Consider the following 18,127-nt stretch of genomic DNA (forward strand, 5'->3'; position numbering starts at 1 on the left):
GCTGCGTATGGAAGAAGATAAAAGAGACCACCCACAAGCTTCCGCTAATATCATTTAAAAATTGTAAGTAGGTGCTTCATATCAAACAAAAATTTACTGAATTAAATTTTTATATGTAACACGACATGTATATATCTACATAATATGCCTGGACGCACATATCTACATATATGTATATGATGAACAAATAAATTAAAATGAACAAGGAAAGCATGGTACGAGCAATAATAATAAAGTTCTGTGGACTTGTGGTTCATAAATTGTAATTGTTTTGTTGTCGAGGTACGACAGATATCTATCTTATATTTTTGAATTCAAATAAATATTTTCTAACGGACGAAAAGTGTATTATATTGGCTGGATTAAGGCATTTATTGACATTATATATGATGGCAATAAGTTTTTATTGTTATTATAGATATATAGTCCGCCTTAAAGACGTTTGAGACAAGATAAAAAATGGATTTATTTATAATAATTGTTTAATTTATGGGCTGCTATTGATCAATTTATTTTTGGTTTCTTTGCTATGCCACACAGACAATATGCGGTTTGATAAATAAAAGGCACATTGGATTGTGTGTACACAAATTGTTTCGAAAAGTCCTAGTGACAAATGCATGGCACATTATTCTATTGGTGGATTATGTATCAAAACAATAATTTCAAAGTTTATTTTCATTAAAAAAGGAAGATATTAAAACAATTAATCTTTCAGAAATGGTAAGCGTATTGTAGTAATATAATCAATAAACCTTTTACTTTTGTCGTTTAAAGTATCGGCTAGTGTTCGATTTAAAAAATCTTGTACTTCATTTGTTTTAACATACAATATACGAGAGCTTCAAACAGATCTCATCGCATTATATCTTTCGTTGCTGTCAATAACAGATGATTGCTAGTTTCTGAAAGGTTTTGACTGCATGAAGTCGTAAACTAAAGAGAAAATCATGGAACAACTTTTGGTTCTAGAGAGCTGTGAAATGAAGTATATGTCGTCATTATAGCAAAATCCATTTTGTTAACTTAAAGATAAATAACTTCTACGAAAAGAATGAAATTTGATAGAACTCCTGAAGTTGATCACAAAATTTGGAGGAAAGTATGCCCTGCACCTCCTGGACAGTTACAAATCGAAAGAATTCCCACACTTGCATTTCTATCAACTATAAAGGCTTCACTTGACTTTTGATCAAGCAAATTGGTTCCTGTGAACAACTCCCAGAGCGTTGGCTTGTTATAAACATCGCAATAATTTCACCTTTTTGCACCACAAGGTTACCACAAAAACTATACAGCGCTGGGCATCTACTTTGTTTTCCTTGACTTATCTGCTACGAGAAAGAACTTTGTAACATCCACTATCGCTCCATAATGTGGTCGGAATAATTACTTATAAGTAAGATTAGTCAGAACAGACTCGTTATCATGTATAGAACTTAACTTCAGCTATTCATTCTTCAATATCCTGTAAACAAATTACCTGCTATTGTTGTGGCATTTGGTAATTACTTCTCTATGTTTTGATATTAACGGTGGCGAGAAAACGTTTTCTGAAAGGGTTCCCAAAAAATAGTATTCTTGTTAGCAAAAAAGCCTTATGAGACGCAGAAAAACCGTTCCACGATATCTGAGCTGTTCCTTCCCCACGGTATGTTTTCATCAAGCAAAAAAAAGAAGATTTTAAAAGGATACAAAAAAAACAATCGCTAGCAGTGAAAAGACTTCAGGTGAGTCAGAAAAATGGTTCCAATATCTCTATGCTGCTCCTTAGAAAAAACTTTTTTATTTTGAGTCCTAACGTGGATTTTTAATGTATCATTGTTCCAGAACGAGTCACTTTGGACCCGGTGCCTATCTCCATATTTTCGCCGTCATATTAGATTTGTCCACGTATGCAAGCTATACGAAAATTGTCACTCCCCCAATAAAAGCGCATATTAGTTCGCCTAGTCGGTTGGCCTGTAGAGGCGCCACCATTTTTTTTTATAGTACTTCAATATCACTGTACTATTTTTTTTGTGTAACAACTTCACATTGATTTATTCCCATGAAATATCACAGCAGTGAAGTTTGTTCATGAAAAAATAATTCAGTGAGAGCTGTCATTTTATGAAGAAAAGTGCTAAATTGTAATAGATTTTACCCTTAGTTTCTAAACTCCATTTTCCTATAGGAGAATGGAGTTTAGAAACTAAGGGTAAAATCTATTACAATTTAGCACTTTTCTTCATAAAATGACAGCTCTCACTGAATTATTTTTTCATGAACAAACTTCACTGCTGTGATATTCCATGGGAATGAATCAATCTGAAGTTGTTACACAAAAAAATAGTCCAGTGAGATTGAAGTACTATAAAAAAAATGTGGCGCCTCTACAGGCCAACCGACTAGGCGAATTGTGGCTTTACACTATTCACTTCTGTTTGGGAATATATACCATGTTAGACCATATAAACCATTGGTTAAAAATAGCTCCGATGGAACCAGGTTCACTTTTTGAAAATATCAAGAACTTATCATTATCCGGCTCCATTTTTAAGCATGAATTCGCAATGAGATTTGTATAACCGTTTCCCGCCCTCGCTTTCTTTAATAGCGAAATTCGTAGCACTCACCGACAAAAGTCATTGCGCCATTAACCTACATGAAAATCCTTACGTCTATATTATTATCTATTGCCACACTGTCGGATACACTTCAGTTTCTCATCCATGGAATTACAACTTTATGAGATTCTTCCAGCCATCGAAGCAGGATTGCTTTTGTAAAAAAAAACTGTAACCTGGATATACAATGAACACTGAATTCGACTCTGCTTATAAAAGACATCACTGATGCTGTCAACACTGGTTTTATTTTCCCACCAGTTTTGTTGTCAGTTTCTGTCATAAAAATTTTGTATTTTGTTTTGACGATTTCGTATTAATCATTTTGCCGATAAACAGCCCGCAATAATATCTCAAATAATGGATTCACATACGAACTATGAAGACTTTGATGACATGGAAAACCCGGAAGATTTCACTGAGTCGCAGGGAATTCCTTCGGAGGACCAACACGTAAATGGTATGTGTGCAATTAACCCAAACCGAATTCTTGTACTCTACAACGATCTTGTATTCTGCAGTGGAAAAAGTGGTGGAAGAACGTTTGTGCCAGCTACCATTCAGCCGAATCAAGAGCATTATGAAACTGGACCCAGAATTGAATTTGGTGTCGTCTGACAGTGTGTTTCTGATGTCGAAAGTGACCGAATTGTTTATTAAGTCGTTAGCTAGAGAATCGTTTGTATTTGTCGAACAAGGCAAGAAAAAAACCGTTCAAAAGAAAGATGTTGATATGGCGATAAATGCTGTGGATGCTTTAATGTTTTTGGAGGGAGCATTAGACTTTAATTGAATTAAAATAAGTTTTACGAATAGCAAACTGGCTTTTTTATGACCTTCCTATCGAACATCTTTGAATGGATGGAGAGTCCTAAATTTATGGAATCCACGAGAAAGTTTCCAACGAGACTGGATATGCAATTCAGAAATAAATTGGACTTTAACGGCAAGCACCTCACAATCTTCTACTTCAATGTTAATAACCATTCAACGGAAACTTACCGAAGATCATCGTCGGACCTTATTGTGAAAATAAAACTTTGCTTTGAGCTCAAACTCACACAATTGTATTTTCGTTAATCAACGATCTTGCTAAATTCCTGGCACAAGACAGTCGTAACAATGTAACAATTTCATCGACATGTTCAATGCGGCAATCGTTCAGCAAATTTAACGCCGTCGCTTTCCCAGACTCAACCATTCGCTTCTTCTTTTCGATCAGCGGAATTAGCTGATGTTCCAAATGATGTAGGATGATGTGGGTCTCCTTTGACGAAAAGTGTTGTTCTTTTGATTCAAGTAGTGGAATCGCATCCGCTAATAGTGACGGCCAAAAGCTGTTTAAAATAGAATCGAACCATTAGATATTTCCGAGCAAATGAATGAATGGGGCAAGCTCTTACTATTCCGGTGTGATTTTCGAATCTAATAGATTGATCAGTAGTTCGGATGCCTGAGGAAATTCGCCACATCGATAGTATTGGTGAAAATCAAAATATTTAACCAAGAAGACCAAACGCGGTGATATGAACATTTTCGGTCCAATATTACCGATCACATCCGGACACAGTATGGTGCTGGTTTTTGCATAATTCTCCAAAAATTTGTCGGCGATCGACGTAACAAAGATGCTGTCATGTGATCGAATAGCCCATTCGAGTGCATTTCCGAGCCGATCGTTTGCCACTGACCGAACGGCTTGTACTCGACAGATTTCTTGTTCTGAACGAGAGAAAGATAGCGAAGGAATCACATAGTTTTATCGCTTTAACTTTGAATTACTCACCAACTTCGATTAGTCCTTTGCGTTTAGCCACTGCGATTATTTTCATGGCTTGTCTCTCACTGGATATTGGTATTTTCGGCAGCAATAGCTCTATTGCACCAACACCTGAAGCGAAGTTATATTAATGAAAGTTCAACATCTATGACAATCAGACAAATTATTCTGTACCTTCAACCGAACTGTGCTCCAAATAATCGATTCCGAATAACCACAGCGAATCTCTTGCCATCAGACAAGCTCCAAAATCGAATAGCAATGACTCTCGTAGTGCTGCAGTGACGCTGTAAAATGAACCGTAAAATTTAGACTTTGTAGTTCAAACTAAGTGCCAGTCAGAAGCTTACTCCATCTGTTGATCACCCAAAATTTGTAATTGTCCGCAATGGCACAACAAGTCCGTTAAGTGTGTAACGAACCACTTGTTGTCACACATCAATTGAATGTCACGAATGACTTGATGCATATCGTTTTCCATAACTTTCAAAACAACTCGATCCAAATGGTTCATTGTACGTGAGTCTCGGAAACCCTTAGCCGATTCCCATCGGCGCAACCAAACGCCAGCATACGTGCCCAATTCAAAATACTTACAGCCCGGTTCGGTGTAAAACAAATATCCGGGAAGAAATTCATACCAACATCGTGATTCCTTCGCAATATTGATCCACGCTTCCTGGTTGCCACTGACAAGCTTCAATCACGAACAGAAATGAGAAAAATTCTCGTTAGATTTTCAAATTTGAACGAATTACCTTAATGATTTCCTCCAGCTCCGGTTCGGCAGACAAACAACCCGTCGCCAATTTCGATTCCGTATCCGTCACCCAGTACTGCCATTTCGATTTGAATTTCTGCAGGGGCAGGCCACCGGTGACACTAAATATTGGCATAGAACGTAATATTTCGCCGGCCACTTGAAAACTGGAACTATCTGCACTTGAATGCAATCGTAACAACGTACGTGCCACTTCCACTTGTCCTTGAGCGATCATGCCCTTGACCGTTTTCAAGAAATCGGCACTCGATTCCTCAATGTCGTCTCGATCGGCGAACAGCAAATCCGTGGCTTTACTTTCGTACGAAGGAAAATGGAATCGCACCCAGTCGAGCAAATGTGGCACCACAACATTCATCGGAGCTGGATCAATCATTAATATTTCGCAGAGATGCCAAACACATTCAACTGAATAGAAAATGGTTATGTAGTTCTCAAATTCAGAAGTGTCGACTTCCGTCCCAGAATTGATTTCGTCCTGGAGATTTTTCAAACATGCACGAACAATGCTTCGGTAAGTGCGAGAGAATTTCAGATAATCCGGTTTGGTCTGTTGCTTGGCCGCTTGTTGGATGTTGAGAAAAACACTGTTCGATTCGGCTATTAAACTCCGAAGAATCGGATTGCTGAATATGAAATTCGTTTTCAGGTGATAAATATTGACCGAGTCGGCGTTTGCGAATTCGGTTGGCCCATCTTTAAATGATCTGGAAGTGCGTATAAGAAGTGAAATGGTTGTGTTTTCGCACAAGAAACAAAAAAAAACAACTTACGATGTAAGGTGTCTGTAGGCGGAAACTGAAAGATTATCCTCGTGAATCCATTTCGCGGTAATGCCGGCTCTATTACACAAATCGTCGGCGGGTATATACTAAACATTCCATGTTTAATTCGTATGATTTTTAATTGTTTGATTTTAACTTACATAAGTTGGAATTATTTCCTTGTCCATCGCGAATAATCGAGTAAAATTAAAACAAGAGTCCTCACACCGTTCGTTGTTTGATGATATTTTATATCAGAGCTTTTGTGGTTATGTCAGATCAGTGTTGTCAGCGAATGTAAGTACTGTCACTTGAAGATTTTAGCGGATTCGGTGGTTATTCAATCTGTAAACGACAGTAATACGGTGTTTAAGTAGAGCGAGATGGAAAATCAAGTTGGGGTCTGCTGTCATCGATAATACAAAAGAATCTGACAGCAGACCCCGAGATGTAACAATAGGTTGTCGGTTCGCCATCTCTCTCACTAAAACATTCTATATAACGGCAAAAATAAGGAACGATCGTGACTGTTATGATCAGAGCGAGAAGCCGAAGACAAGTTAATTATGACTTGCATTGGGATACTTTTCATTACATTTTTACATACAATTTTTTGACATATCCCCCAAGGCAAGTTATAATAACTTGTCCCAATATATTTCCTTCGTATACAGTGTTTAAGGAGAGCGAAAACCAGTTAAATTTAATTGGTCTCGGGATCAGCTGTCAAATATTCATCAATGAAAAAAGAAATTGAGAGTTGAGCCTATTTTAAATTTGTATGTGATTACTCTCATTTTGACGTGTGACCCCGAGACCAGTTTAAACAAAGTGGTCAAAAATCGCTCTCCTTAAACACTGTATAGATTGTTAAGTGAGAGCGATTTTTGCATAACTGGTCCCGCGGCCTTTGTTTGTAAACAGAGTTCGGCTCTCAATTTTATTTTTCATTCATGAACTTTTGACCCGATACCATTTAAATTCGCTCTCCTTCAACACTCTTAAAGTAATAGTACATTACGCCCTCCTTGTTTGGTAATTTTATTTTTTTTTGTGTCGAGAGGGAGGTTTGTATGAAATTTTCGCAAGAGCCGTTGACACTTGCGATAATTTTCATTTTTGCAGGGCTTCGCAAGTGAATTACCTTACGTTTGGACGAGGGATTATTACCTCACACGGTGGAGCTGAACAAATTTTGAATAAACGTGTCACTTTACATCCAGGTTTTTTTCATAATTGAGTTGGGGAGGGAAGTGCTATTCAAGTAAACAAGTTTTAGCAAAATCCCCTGAGCTGTTTCTGAGAACCAGCACCAGGGTCAGTCTGGGCTTGTGTAACAGTGGGGACTGAAGACTAACATTGGAATTAGTAGAGGCTAAAATTCTAAGGTTTTCAAGTCAAAATTTCACCATGTTGAAAGACTGATATCTTCATAACGAAGCCATCGAGGAAGCCTGTAAATGGTGACCCCAGACTAGTTTTGCAAACCCTATCGAATAATAAAAACTATAATTTTGAATCGAAGTTTTCTGTTACATTTTCAGAAATTGCATTTTTAGGCTACCCTTGGCGAGCTTTGGCCGCTTCTATACCTTACTAGTATGTGTATTTTATGTCAATGTGGTAGCTTATGTGATTGTGATAGCCTAGAGTCTAGATAATTTCTCTAGATAGCTCTAGATTTGCGAGTAGAACGACCTCGATGCAAAACTCTTTCGTCAATATTTCTTGCACAGGATCAAGTATGACACATTTGGTACCGTTGTAAAGCTTAGACTCTAGGCTATCACATAAGCTGCCACATTGACATAAAATACTCATACCAGTAAGGTATAGAAACGGCCACAATAATTTATGTTACTAGGTATTACTGGTTGAAAGTGGTATATACTAGGTATAATTGAACCAACAGTGGATTCGTTGAGGCTTTATTACTAAAATAATTCTACAGTAGGCTGCGACTTTTGTTATAGAATCTCAGCAAAAACTTACGGATTTCTGCTGCAACTAAGTGCTAAATTTAAAGTTTTCAATTCCCAAATTAAAATGGCTGATGATAAGAATATGGTACTTCGAATTGTTGTTTTGAAAAGAAAATTCGAATTCATAAAATAATTAATTTAGTATGGACCTCAGCTCGTTCACGTGTGGCGGACATGCAACAAAATCCGTTCGGCAGTATTTAAAACGAAATTGAATTTGTGGGACTGTTTTAAATGCAGTGATCCGTCCAAGAATACGTTGATTTCGGGTAAATTTTCCTATCCATAGCAGTCTAACGGGAAAAAAAACTAAAACATCATTTTACAGAATCAAAGTTCATAACCATTTTAACGACTAATCTGAAGGACACAGTCGGTTTAACGGATCAGGAAATTAATGAACTAACTGACTACTTTAAAGTACAAAATGGACAAATCGCCTACGCTCAATTCTGTAGCGTTATTCACGATAATGGTAGGATAGGAGCTGATTAGTTAATCAGAGCTTTTCTCAGAAACTGACATCTTTCTCACGTCCTTTCAGAACCACATCCAACATATAATCTAGACTTTGTGACTGGTCTCGAATGGGAAGATAATCTAGCCACAAACCGTTTATCGAGCTCCGAGAACCGTCGTATCAGAGTTCTTCTAACAAAAATTGCGAACACTGTTCGACTTCGTGATGTAGTTTTCAAGCCATATTTTCAAGATTATGAACTAGTAAGAGTCACAATTACCCATTCGTCATGTAGATTAAATATTTTCGTTTCTCATCATAAGGTTGCTAAGAACTCCGGGACTGTTACGTTGGCTCATTTTGCCCGAGTTCTGCATTTTCTTAAAATTAATGTTTCTGCGGAGGAATTTCAATTGTTACTTAAACGATTCATTAAGGACTCATATACCGTCAATTATGTAGCTTTCGTGGAAGAGATCGAAAGTATTGTTCGAAAGTTGGACTCGAAACGTTTAATAGATTTTTCTCAGGTAATTAAAGCTACAGCAGCCACACTCAATTAAAGGTAAAAAGAAAAATTTACGTCACAGGATATCGTAGAAAATTTCCCAGGGAAAGTGATAACAGCCAATTTGCCGAAGCTGCCAAGACCAGAAATCGACAATGTTTGCATAAGTGACGTATTCGGGAATGCGCCATCATCTCATCCAGTTTTTACCAAGACAAGAGACAACATGATTTTCGAGGAGGTTCTTAAAATTCTTATACTAAATCACAACCATGTTGATGCACTCAATGTATTGTTTATGTTTCAGTTGATTCAAAGAATCAAGCGGCATGTTTTAGAAAATAGTGTGCGTGTGAAAGACTTCTTCGAGGTAAAATTGGAATTTCTTTGACAAAACTACATATAAGCCAAGCTAAAACATTTATTTCAAGAAAATGGTTGTATTGCTGCAACCATTTTCCTGAAATTCAACGTGTAGCAATACAACTATAAACCACCCAAAAACATTTATATTTATCAGGACAATGATCCGCTTAGATGTGGATACATAACCAAATCTCAGTTCATTCGTGGCCTAGACATCCTTGGTGTGTCCAAATTAGGAAGACTGTATCTATCTCCACGCGAAATTGAAATTCTTTGCAGCAATTATGTCGATGAGATGGACTCGAGCCGCATTAATTGGAAAATATTTGAAATAGACATTGAAGAAGGTATGAAACTGGGCACTGCGTGGTGGAGTCGAGCGGGGTGTAATAAATCACGAAAATTCTCTAATCATATAGAAGAGTATTTTAGAGAAAAAAACCTTTTAGAAACGGCAAACGTGAAATAATAATCAAGTTTCTCTTCTTTGTTTTGTTTAAATCATCAAATAGTACTTGATGCAGAATCTCTTACTTCATATGTTAAAACACACATTTCGTTTATAAAAAGACACCATCCGCAGAACTCGTCGCTTATTTTTGTAATCGTTTCGATAACAGATGACAAGTTGTTTGTAAAAGTTTGTTACTCACTCTTTTTTTTATTTTAGTTGTGTTACTCAGAAACTTAGACAAAAGACCCTATACTATTGTTGAGTTACCTGAACAAGAAATTTTGGATCTGCCAAAACAGGGGGTTGAGTGTTGGAACAACCAGGACACTGATACAAGAAATTTTTGCGAAGAAACGGTTTTTCGCATTAAATCCAGAATAGTCAATAGACAACTGTATTTGGAGCCGTACTTCAAGGATTTGGATAGGTAATACCATTTCGAAACAGGCATTTGACGAACGAACTATCATTTGATTTGTTTATAATCAGATTCAATATGGGTCATGTGACCAATACTCAAATGCGAAGAGTCCTTACACAATATGGCATTTTAATCTCAGACGAAGAGTTCAATGTTCTAGTGAAAAGATATGCAGATGATATGGGATTTAATTACATTTGGTTCTTGAAAGAAGTTGATCCCGAAGAATATCTTATTTATGCGCCTAGAGTACATCCCGTGCGTCCTTTTTATGTGTAATTAATTTACATCGTTCCTTTACTTTAGTTCGAAGAAAACCGTAGACCTACTGTACCGGGAAACCACCTTCCAGACGAAAAGTGTGAGCAGAAAATGAATCAACTGAATATTATTCATGTTTTTGCAAAAGTAAAAGGCATAGCAGTTCGAAATCGTGTACGAATAATGGATTTCATGAAAAATTTCGATAAGCACAATGAGTTGTGCATCGTGGAAACTGATTTTCGAAGAGGATTGAATTTAGCCGGAATACACCTTGAGCACATGGAATTGAATCTAATTTGTGAAGTGTAAGTCCCCGGCAATGGCCAATAAATTGATCTAATTTTCACATGCATCCACATTAGATTTCGTTCGCCCCTTCGAAAGAATTACGTCGATTACAAACGCTTTTGCGATTCTGTTGAAGAAGTATTTTACCAGGCCAATTTGGAAAGAGCTCCGTTGATTGTACCGCTCCAACATGTTCCCTCAGAAGATAACAGCCACAATTTTTTGAACTTTGATGAACGGCAATTGGTTTCTAAGGCGCTAATAAAATTGGCCAAATATCCAGACCAAGTTACCAATTTGGGTTCGCTGTTTCAGGTTAGATTTTGATGAAATACGAAAATGTAACTGATTTTGAATTGAATATATGCTTACAATGCTGACAGGATTTCGATAGTCGAAATTTCGGTACGGTAACACAAAATCAGTTTTTGCGGGTGCTGACGGCCCGGTCTATGCATGATTTAATTTCGCCGAGAGAACTCAATGTGATATGCAAATGTTTTGGAGTTCAGAAAGGTGAGAAAGATCGAAAATTTAAAATTCGTTGTTTCGACTTCAGGAAGAAATTTGTTTTTTCAGGTCTGAGAACGGAGTTCAACTATCGGTCATTCTTGAAAAATTTACATATTTTGTTCTGTAACAGTCGTCAACATCCATTTTAATAAATGCGTCTGGTGGTAATAAATCAAGGCTATATATGTAGTGTATTCTCTGTGTATCTGAAACAATGCCAGCATGAGAGGATCGGAATGTTTCAAACTCCATGCTCTATATTCTAGTTTCTTTATCGTGTATGAGAAACTCCTGATGTTTTATAATTAGCCTTGCTAAAGAATGCTACCAATGCTTCATGTTATCCTTCTACAGACGGCAAGAATATCGGGGCATCGGTTGCGTAATGAATTAGCAGAAGCTTAAAAAGGCAAAAAATCCAAAAACTGAATTACGGCTTATTAACCTGTCACAGACGGCGAGCATATCATTTATTTAATTAGTACTCAACTAAGTTTTTCGTTGGAGGTGCCATTTCCTTGATAGATGCAGCATTGCTCTTTCAGCATATCACTAATACAATTATCGAATCTGTGATTTCCAATCGTCGAATATTTTCAAGAGATCTTTGCAAAATCTTCTACTTTATTTGTTCAAACATAAGTTTTGCTCTTATGTAGCATTAGTCATAGCTAATCATTTACTGTTGTCGTCGTTGTAGATAATAGATGTTGAATGGCCATAGGTCCAGTTTGGACCTGTTGTCACAGTATTTGAGAATTGCTAGGATAATTCACAAATTTAAATTCGAGAACCAATTGAAAAGTTCTTGATCGTGTCTCTCTTAAGAAGTATTTTTGAGCTCTGTGCTGATTCTCATAGCTTTTCCTATAACTTGTGTTATTCGCTGTGATAAGCGAACAGTGTTCAGTGCTCTGAACTCTTTGGTTTATTGTGTTTAGGGAATGGAATGGAATAGACCAAATGAATATTGAAATATTGAGATGACGATGTTTGAAATTATAAACTTTAGGGAGCAAAATTGTGGTCACACTTATTCCAGAAGAGAGAAACATCGATAAAAGAAAATTTGGTTATTTTGTTGTGTTCGAACATTTGAATTATTTTTTTTAAACAAAGTAACAACAGCGTCGTACAATTGATGACAATTTAGTTTTCGGAATTTTTTCACAAAAATGGAAACGAATATTGAATTAAACACGGCCGATGACAAAGTTGAGGAAGTTATAAACGATACAAAATCAAAAGTAGAGCCAGGCAACATGCCAAGCACAGTCCATATTAACGAAATCAATCAAACCGCTCAACCGGCTGCGAAATTGACGAAACCACCACCCGACGATGTGTTTGTCATTAAGCAGACTAGTATGACGCCGAAATTGAGTAGAAATACTTTTGAAGAATCTGCGAAAATCGTAGGCGATGATGTGTCCATAACTATCGATGGATTCGGAATGATTACCACTGACAAAGGCACAGAAGTTGTGAAACGATTTACATTTATCAACAAAAATAAATTTCAAGTCCAAGTAATTAGTCTGGGCGCAACCGTAACCAGCATTAGGTTTCCGGATAAAAATGGATCACTGGAAGATGTTGTTCTAGGATTTGATTCAATTGAAGGTGGGATATAGTGCAGCTTTCTATTCACAAATATCCGTTACAATATCCTGATTTTCGCAGAGTACTTTGAGCTCTCAAATCCCAATATTGGCTGCACTCTAGGACGTGATGCCTTTGAAACGCTGAAGGATGAACATTATAGTGGATTGGGACTCTATAATTGGATATCAAGTATAGACGATAGCAGGGTAAATTTTTCAAAATTACTGAACAGTGCCAAGCATATACTCGATTGTTTGCCATTTTTAACCAGTTGGTTTTAACACACGTATCCGAAGATGGTTGGCAGGGTCACAGAGGAACAGTTATGATTAAAGCCATATTCGAGTTAAAGAAAGACAATTCCTTTCACGTAACGTACTGGGCAACTTCGACAACACCGACCTCAATCAATTTGTCTCTAAATTTATTTTTAAATTTAGCTGGACACGTGAGTTTTGATTCACTAACGTTTAATGTGTGCTTCTTTCATACCATTTGAAATTCCTTTGCAGGCCGCAAAACACACCGAATTGTACAAGCACATCTTCACAATAAACTCAGACAAGAGCATTAAAGAGCGTACATATAGGCTCTCGAAATTTAAACCACTATCGGTTGGGGGCACAGTGTACGATCTGAGAAGTCCGAAAGAAATTGGACCGGTGATCGCCAGGTCACCGCAATACGGATTCGATAAATATTACATTTTAACGAAGGGAACTGAACAAACGATTTCGTTTGCTGCGCGTGTTATCCATCCTGAATCGGGACGTTATCTCGAACTCTACACAGGTAAATGGATTTGTAATCAATGATTGAAAATCGAAAAAAGTTAACTCTTAACCATTGACTGTAGACCAAGGTGGCGTTCAGTTATATACTGCTGACTATTTTCCAGACAGTGGATCAAATGATGTACCATATCTCATTTTAAATAGCAAAAGCTGATACTAAAAACACATTTGCCCGAGTACAGGTCATTCCAATTGTGTCAGAAGACACACCAACTGGAGATGCATCAACTGTATTGTCTGCTTCAGTTAGTAATAATTCGATGAAATCCTTGCTAAAATCAAAAGGTGGTGAAATAAAAGGAAAAAATGGTGCCATCTACCAGCGTCATGGTTCGTTTTGCATTAACTCGTTAGGTTTACCTGCAGAAGATATTGGTGTATGTTTTCGGTTAATTTCTTCGCGATGGAATACTTAAAATTTGACCTAATTTTCAGAAAATTTTTTCAAATCATATTCTCGTACCTGGGAGAAATTACGAGCATCGCATCATTTACAAATTTGGAACATTAGAACAATAAATATTTAAATTATTTTGTAATAAATAGACGCATTTTTTCATTTTTTGCTTGATATCGGATTCACTTTTAACCGCCAGTACAATATCATTTTAACTGGATTACTGAAACTCCTCTGAGAGCTATATGGTGCACATCCGGAGCGATAGCGGAGGACTTGACGCAGTCTAACTTCCAAAAAAAGAACGAAGAAATTTTTTTGAGGCGCGGCAACTATATATAGCCCCACATTTCAGTTTCTACCCTTTGGTTTATATCACCACAAAACATATTCTATCATATTCTCGCTTCAAATACGAGCAAAACGAGCTATCACTCGACTATGTAGGTTCAAAATTTCCGGAGATACATCTTTTTGAAATTGGTCACTTTTCATACAAAATACACCAAATTGACTTTTCCCAAACAATCAAAATCTTTCAACTTACTCTGTATGTTTCTATCTATCTATCTATCTATATTCTATCTATCTATCTATCGACGGTCGATCTCGGAAACTAGTCAGCCAATCTCCATGAATTTTTGTAGGAACCTCAGGGTGGGCATAAAAATGAAAATGTGATACGCCATTACCCCAGGAAAAACCAGAATTTTGTTTTATTGGCCTCGAAATGGTTTCTGAGTGTGGTTTTCGAGGGTCGGGAACGCGTTTTCGGCTGTAGCTTAGCTGTATTGAAACCTACAGAGGCGTGCGACCCGTCAAATGAAAGGTATTCGTAACACGATTCGAACAAAAAAATAATTTAAAAAATCGGGGCAGATTCGTTTGAGATCGAGTGATTAGAGTGACCAAATTTTGAGCTACTCGAGCGTAGGATGAAAGGACTAATATTAATTAATTATAATAATTATAATAATTTTTACTAAGAAAAAATTTGACTGGAAACAACCAAAATTTTACCAAAAAAATCTGCGTTGCATGTGGCAGATAAATGTTCTTGCAGGTCTGTTCCTGAACATCTGCCACTTTGCGACGCAGATTTTTTTGGTAAAATTCTGGTTGTTTCCAGTCAAATTTTTTTTTGGTAAAAATTATTTGGCAGACGATGAGAAAACCTAAGCCAGCTTGTTTGAACTAAAATTGGGTGTAAAATTTAATTTTTGCGTAACGAAGCTGAAAGCATCAACTCTAGCGATATCATTCATTTTAGAAATTGTACTTCAAAGACTGCGTCACACATTTCTCGAAGAGATTTTTGTTGGGTTAAAATAATAAGGTAAATATGGGCAGTACCAAAGCACCTAGCAGGGTAATAGAGGTTTTTACACGTCAAATAGAGTAGTTTTTTGATACCAATAATACCATTAGCAGCCCTAATGGTAATTTTGCAATGACGTTATGAAAAAAAAGGTATGGAAATATTCGCATACTTCGATTAAAGTACTACTTTATTTTTTTCTATTACCCTGCTAGGTGCTTTGGCAGTACGCAGAACTGTAGAGTCGTGTATAGTATTTTTGAAGATGTATATTTTTAAAAGTAGCGCGAGGGGGAGAATAAGCGAGCAAACTCTGTCCCACCTCTCGGCATCTATTGGCGCATCTTTTTCGTTCTATTGGTCGGTCACCAATAGCAAATACCACCTGTCCAAGTATTTATTAGCATAGTTTCGCCCTCGCAGTAGCTTTTTTTTGAAAAATATTTTTTTGTTTTTACAAAAATCCAACAGTTCAAAACTAAAGTGTGAAGTCGAGATGCTTGGGTTACAACTAATTGTAATGCAAGTTTTACAACTTTAAAGGTGTAGGTGGTTGTGAAATGTGGGATTTTCTTTTTCAATCTATTAACGGTTCAGAAAAATTTAACTATGAAATCACGGAGAGTATTGTAGCAAGTGGCACCAAAAAATAAATTACGGAACAGAAAGTTACGAAATATTTTTTTTCAAAATTGATGGATTTTTTCTTCTCATCTAAATATATAGTGATCATACTGATCCAGTAGCAAAATGGCACAGTCTTCCTTTGTAAAAAATGACTCAATTTCAATTTCACCTGAAATGACTAAGTGACACGAATTAAAGATAGCTATTTTCGATACAAGTTACGAAAGGGGATAATTTTCGCTTTAGATGTGGTAAGACGAGTTTACCTATGTGCATTGAATTATTCCTTTTTCGAAATTTTAAATTTCTCCCTTAATTAGGAAAGGCACTTCTATTCTACATAATGTGCATTTACTCGAAATGATTAATGAAGTGACACCCATGATGCATTGAAAATATATTAAATGTGTAGGTGAAATTCAAGCCTTATGTCTTACTGGTACTTTTGGATTTGTACACAATGTACACCTCAAAAATTGTAGTTCGGGGAGTCACAGAATCGAATAAATAAAAGGCACTAGTGGCGAAATGGTAATTTATGACATCGAAGGCAAAGTACTTTATTAGGCTCATATAATACACACCGTGAGTTTCGGGCTTCTTATTGGTAATTAATTACTGACAAAAATATTGAATTCACAGAAGTCACTGACAAAAATTCACAATAATAGGCCCTGATCGTGAGCCTTACGCGACAGAGGAATCTAGAGTTTTCAAATTTTGCACATTATGGTGCATAAAGTAATTTAAATCTTACTAGTGCTAGGAATTATCTTAGTTTTCGCAACTAAATTATGAGAAAATAATCCGTCAGTCAAAACAAACAAAGCTGCTTCAAAGTAAATATATTACTGTGAATTTATGAACGACTCGTCACTGTACTAATATTGTGGTAAATTTATTTTGTCGTTGAAAATCTATGGAAAAATGGTTGATTATTACACGTATGCCAGGCTTATATTCCCCAACGTATATAAAACGGATGGTATCAGTTAGTAATGATCTAGTGACAACACGGAATTTAACGGATTAAGTTATAGGAAGTATTGCGGAAAGAAAATCGCACGCTAGAAATTAAAAATGCAGAAATTGTTAATCTGCGCTGTGTTTTGTGTGACTCTTTCGTCAATCGTTGAGAGCGCCGCAGTGAACGCAATATGGGGAACAAGAATTGCGGGTGACGAAAGACTTCTTTATAAAATTGTGAAACAAGAAAACGGTTGGTTCTTTACAAAGGCCGTTGAGGATGTCGATTTTCCAGGCAAGGTATATGCAGAGATTTTGTTAAATCATCAAATTGAATTAATTTCCAAGTCATTTGAATGCCACAATTCAATAACCTGAGTTATTCGCAATATTTTCACAAAGTGAAATATTTTTAGGGCGCCTATTCAACAGGTAACATTACTTACATTGAAGCGATTAATCAAAAGCCAGGCAGCGGTAGCTCTGTGACCATTTTAAAGGGTGGTATTGGCTTCCCTTTTGTTAAACTTCATTTTAAATCGACCCGAACAGAAGGTTACGATTATGTTCTTCAAATTTTTGGTAAACTAAATAATGCTCCAGTCGTTCGACCGCCTCAGCCGCAACCATACTATCCGCCACCCTACCCACAGCCGCAGCCGCAACCATATTATCCACAACCTGGTTATCCGGCAAGAAATTACTAATATGTAATGTTTAGTTGAACGGTTGAACTATGTAAACACAATTGTCCGTAAGCATGGGAATGTCAATTAAACTTCTAATAAAATAAGTGAAATTTGAAATGGAAAATGTTCTAAAGTACTTTTATTACCCTTTCACATATGGCCAAGTATATCAGCAGTTGTACGATTGAATCTATTACTTCATTTAAACTGAGTATTTTCAAGAGATTAATTTCGAATCTTTTCAGTCATTTCGTGGATCCTCTCTGGCATCAAATTAAGGGAAAGTATTTGCAAATATAACTCCAGCTGTGCAACAAAGGACGTAAAATGTGCGCAACTATCCTTCAGTGAGAATGATATATTTTGACTGCTTAGGCAGTCCAAGGTCCAAGGTCCTGAAAGAACAGGTTAAGACAACCACGGAGGCGGGTGACAACGGATTTTATAAACTACAGATAGTGTGTGAAATCAACTTGAAGAAATTATTTTTTTGGAAAATTCAAAATTCTCTTTTTGTTAAGTTCGAAAATTGTAGTCAGGT

At 36.6% G+C, this 18,127-nt stretch overlaps 5 protein-coding genes across 6 annotated transcripts; 4 read left to right on the forward strand and 1 right to left on the reverse strand.

The window, feature by feature from the left end:
• Positions 1 to 2,869: 2,869 nt before the first annotated feature.
• Positions 2,870 to 3,429, forward strand: LOC119074245 (DNA polymerase epsilon subunit 4-like). Its single transcript, XM_037180270.1, has 2 exons — positions 2,870 to 3,069; positions 3,131 to 3,429. Exons 1-2 carry the CDS (start codon positions 2,970 to 2,972, stop codon positions 3,400 to 3,402), a joined length of 372 nt encoding a protein of 123 aa, XP_037036165.1. The 5' UTR covers positions 2,870 to 2,969; the 3' UTR covers positions 3,403 to 3,429.
• A 224-nt stretch (positions 3,430 to 3,653) lies between these two features.
• LOC119074246 (nuclear pore complex protein Nup75) lies at positions 3,654 to 6,241 on the reverse strand. The gene is made up of 8 exons (XM_037180271.1): positions 6,096 to 6,241; positions 5,944 to 6,041; positions 5,148 to 5,877; positions 4,740 to 5,086; positions 4,564 to 4,676; positions 4,396 to 4,500; positions 4,013 to 4,331; positions 3,654 to 3,946 (listed from the first exon to the last, which is right to left on the reverse strand). The coding sequence occupies exons 1-8, from the start codon at positions 6,120 to 6,122 to the stop codon at positions 3,667 to 3,669; spliced, it is 2,019 nt and encodes a 672-aa protein (XP_037036166.1). The 5' UTR covers positions 6,123 to 6,241; the 3' UTR covers positions 3,654 to 3,666.
• Positions 6,242 to 7,893: 1,652 nt separating this feature from the next.
• On the forward strand, positions 7,894 to 11,364 carry LOC119074248. The gene is made up of 14 exons (XM_037180272.1): positions 7,894 to 8,001; positions 8,059 to 8,185; positions 8,245 to 8,391; positions 8,461 to 8,639; positions 8,700 to 8,906; positions 8,967 to 9,125; positions 9,192 to 9,254; positions 9,405 to 9,597; positions 9,921 to 10,131; positions 10,194 to 10,374; positions 10,432 to 10,694; positions 10,752 to 10,992; positions 11,061 to 11,193; positions 11,257 to 11,364. The coding sequence occupies exons 1-14, from the start codon at positions 7,981 to 7,983 to the stop codon at positions 11,337 to 11,339; spliced, it is 2,208 nt and encodes a 735-aa protein (XP_037036167.1). The 5' UTR covers positions 7,894 to 7,980; the 3' UTR covers positions 11,340 to 11,364.
• A 929-nt stretch (positions 11,365 to 12,293) lies between these two features.
• On the forward strand, positions 12,294 to 14,142 carry LOC119074249. Of its 2 annotated transcripts, XM_037180273.1 has the most exons (7): positions 12,294 to 12,813; positions 12,874 to 13,001; positions 13,067 to 13,243; positions 13,308 to 13,587; positions 13,652 to 13,710; positions 13,772 to 13,966; positions 14,025 to 14,142. In XM_037180273.1, exons 1-7 carry the CDS (start codon positions 12,366 to 12,368, stop codon positions 14,106 to 14,108), a joined length of 1,371 nt encoding a protein of 456 aa, XP_037036168.1. In that variant the 5' UTR covers positions 12,294 to 12,365; the 3' UTR covers positions 14,109 to 14,142. The 2 variants fall into 2 exon arrangements, 1 of the variants encoding a protein (XP_037036168.1); XR_005087163.1 differs by lacking the exon at positions 13,652 to 13,710 and having other exon boundaries at positions 12,322 to 12,813.
• A 2,772-nt stretch (positions 14,143 to 16,914) lies between these two features.
• LOC119074250 lies at positions 16,915 to 17,714 on the forward strand. Its single transcript, XM_037180274.1, has 2 exons — positions 16,915 to 17,197; positions 17,314 to 17,714. Exons 1-2 carry the CDS (start codon positions 17,012 to 17,014, stop codon positions 17,602 to 17,604), a joined length of 477 nt encoding a protein of 158 aa, XP_037036169.1. The 5' UTR covers positions 16,915 to 17,011; the 3' UTR covers positions 17,605 to 17,714.
• The last annotated feature ends 413 nt before the right edge of the window (positions 17,715 to 18,127 follow it).

This window comes from Bradysia coprophila, unplaced genomic scaffold, assembly GCF_014529535.1.
Source record: "Bradysia coprophila strain Holo2 unplaced genomic scaffold, BU_Bcop_v1 contig_145, whole genome shotgun sequence".
In the NCBI taxonomy this organism is placed as follows: Eukaryota; Metazoa; Arthropoda; class Insecta; order Diptera; family Sciaridae; genus Bradysia; species Bradysia coprophila.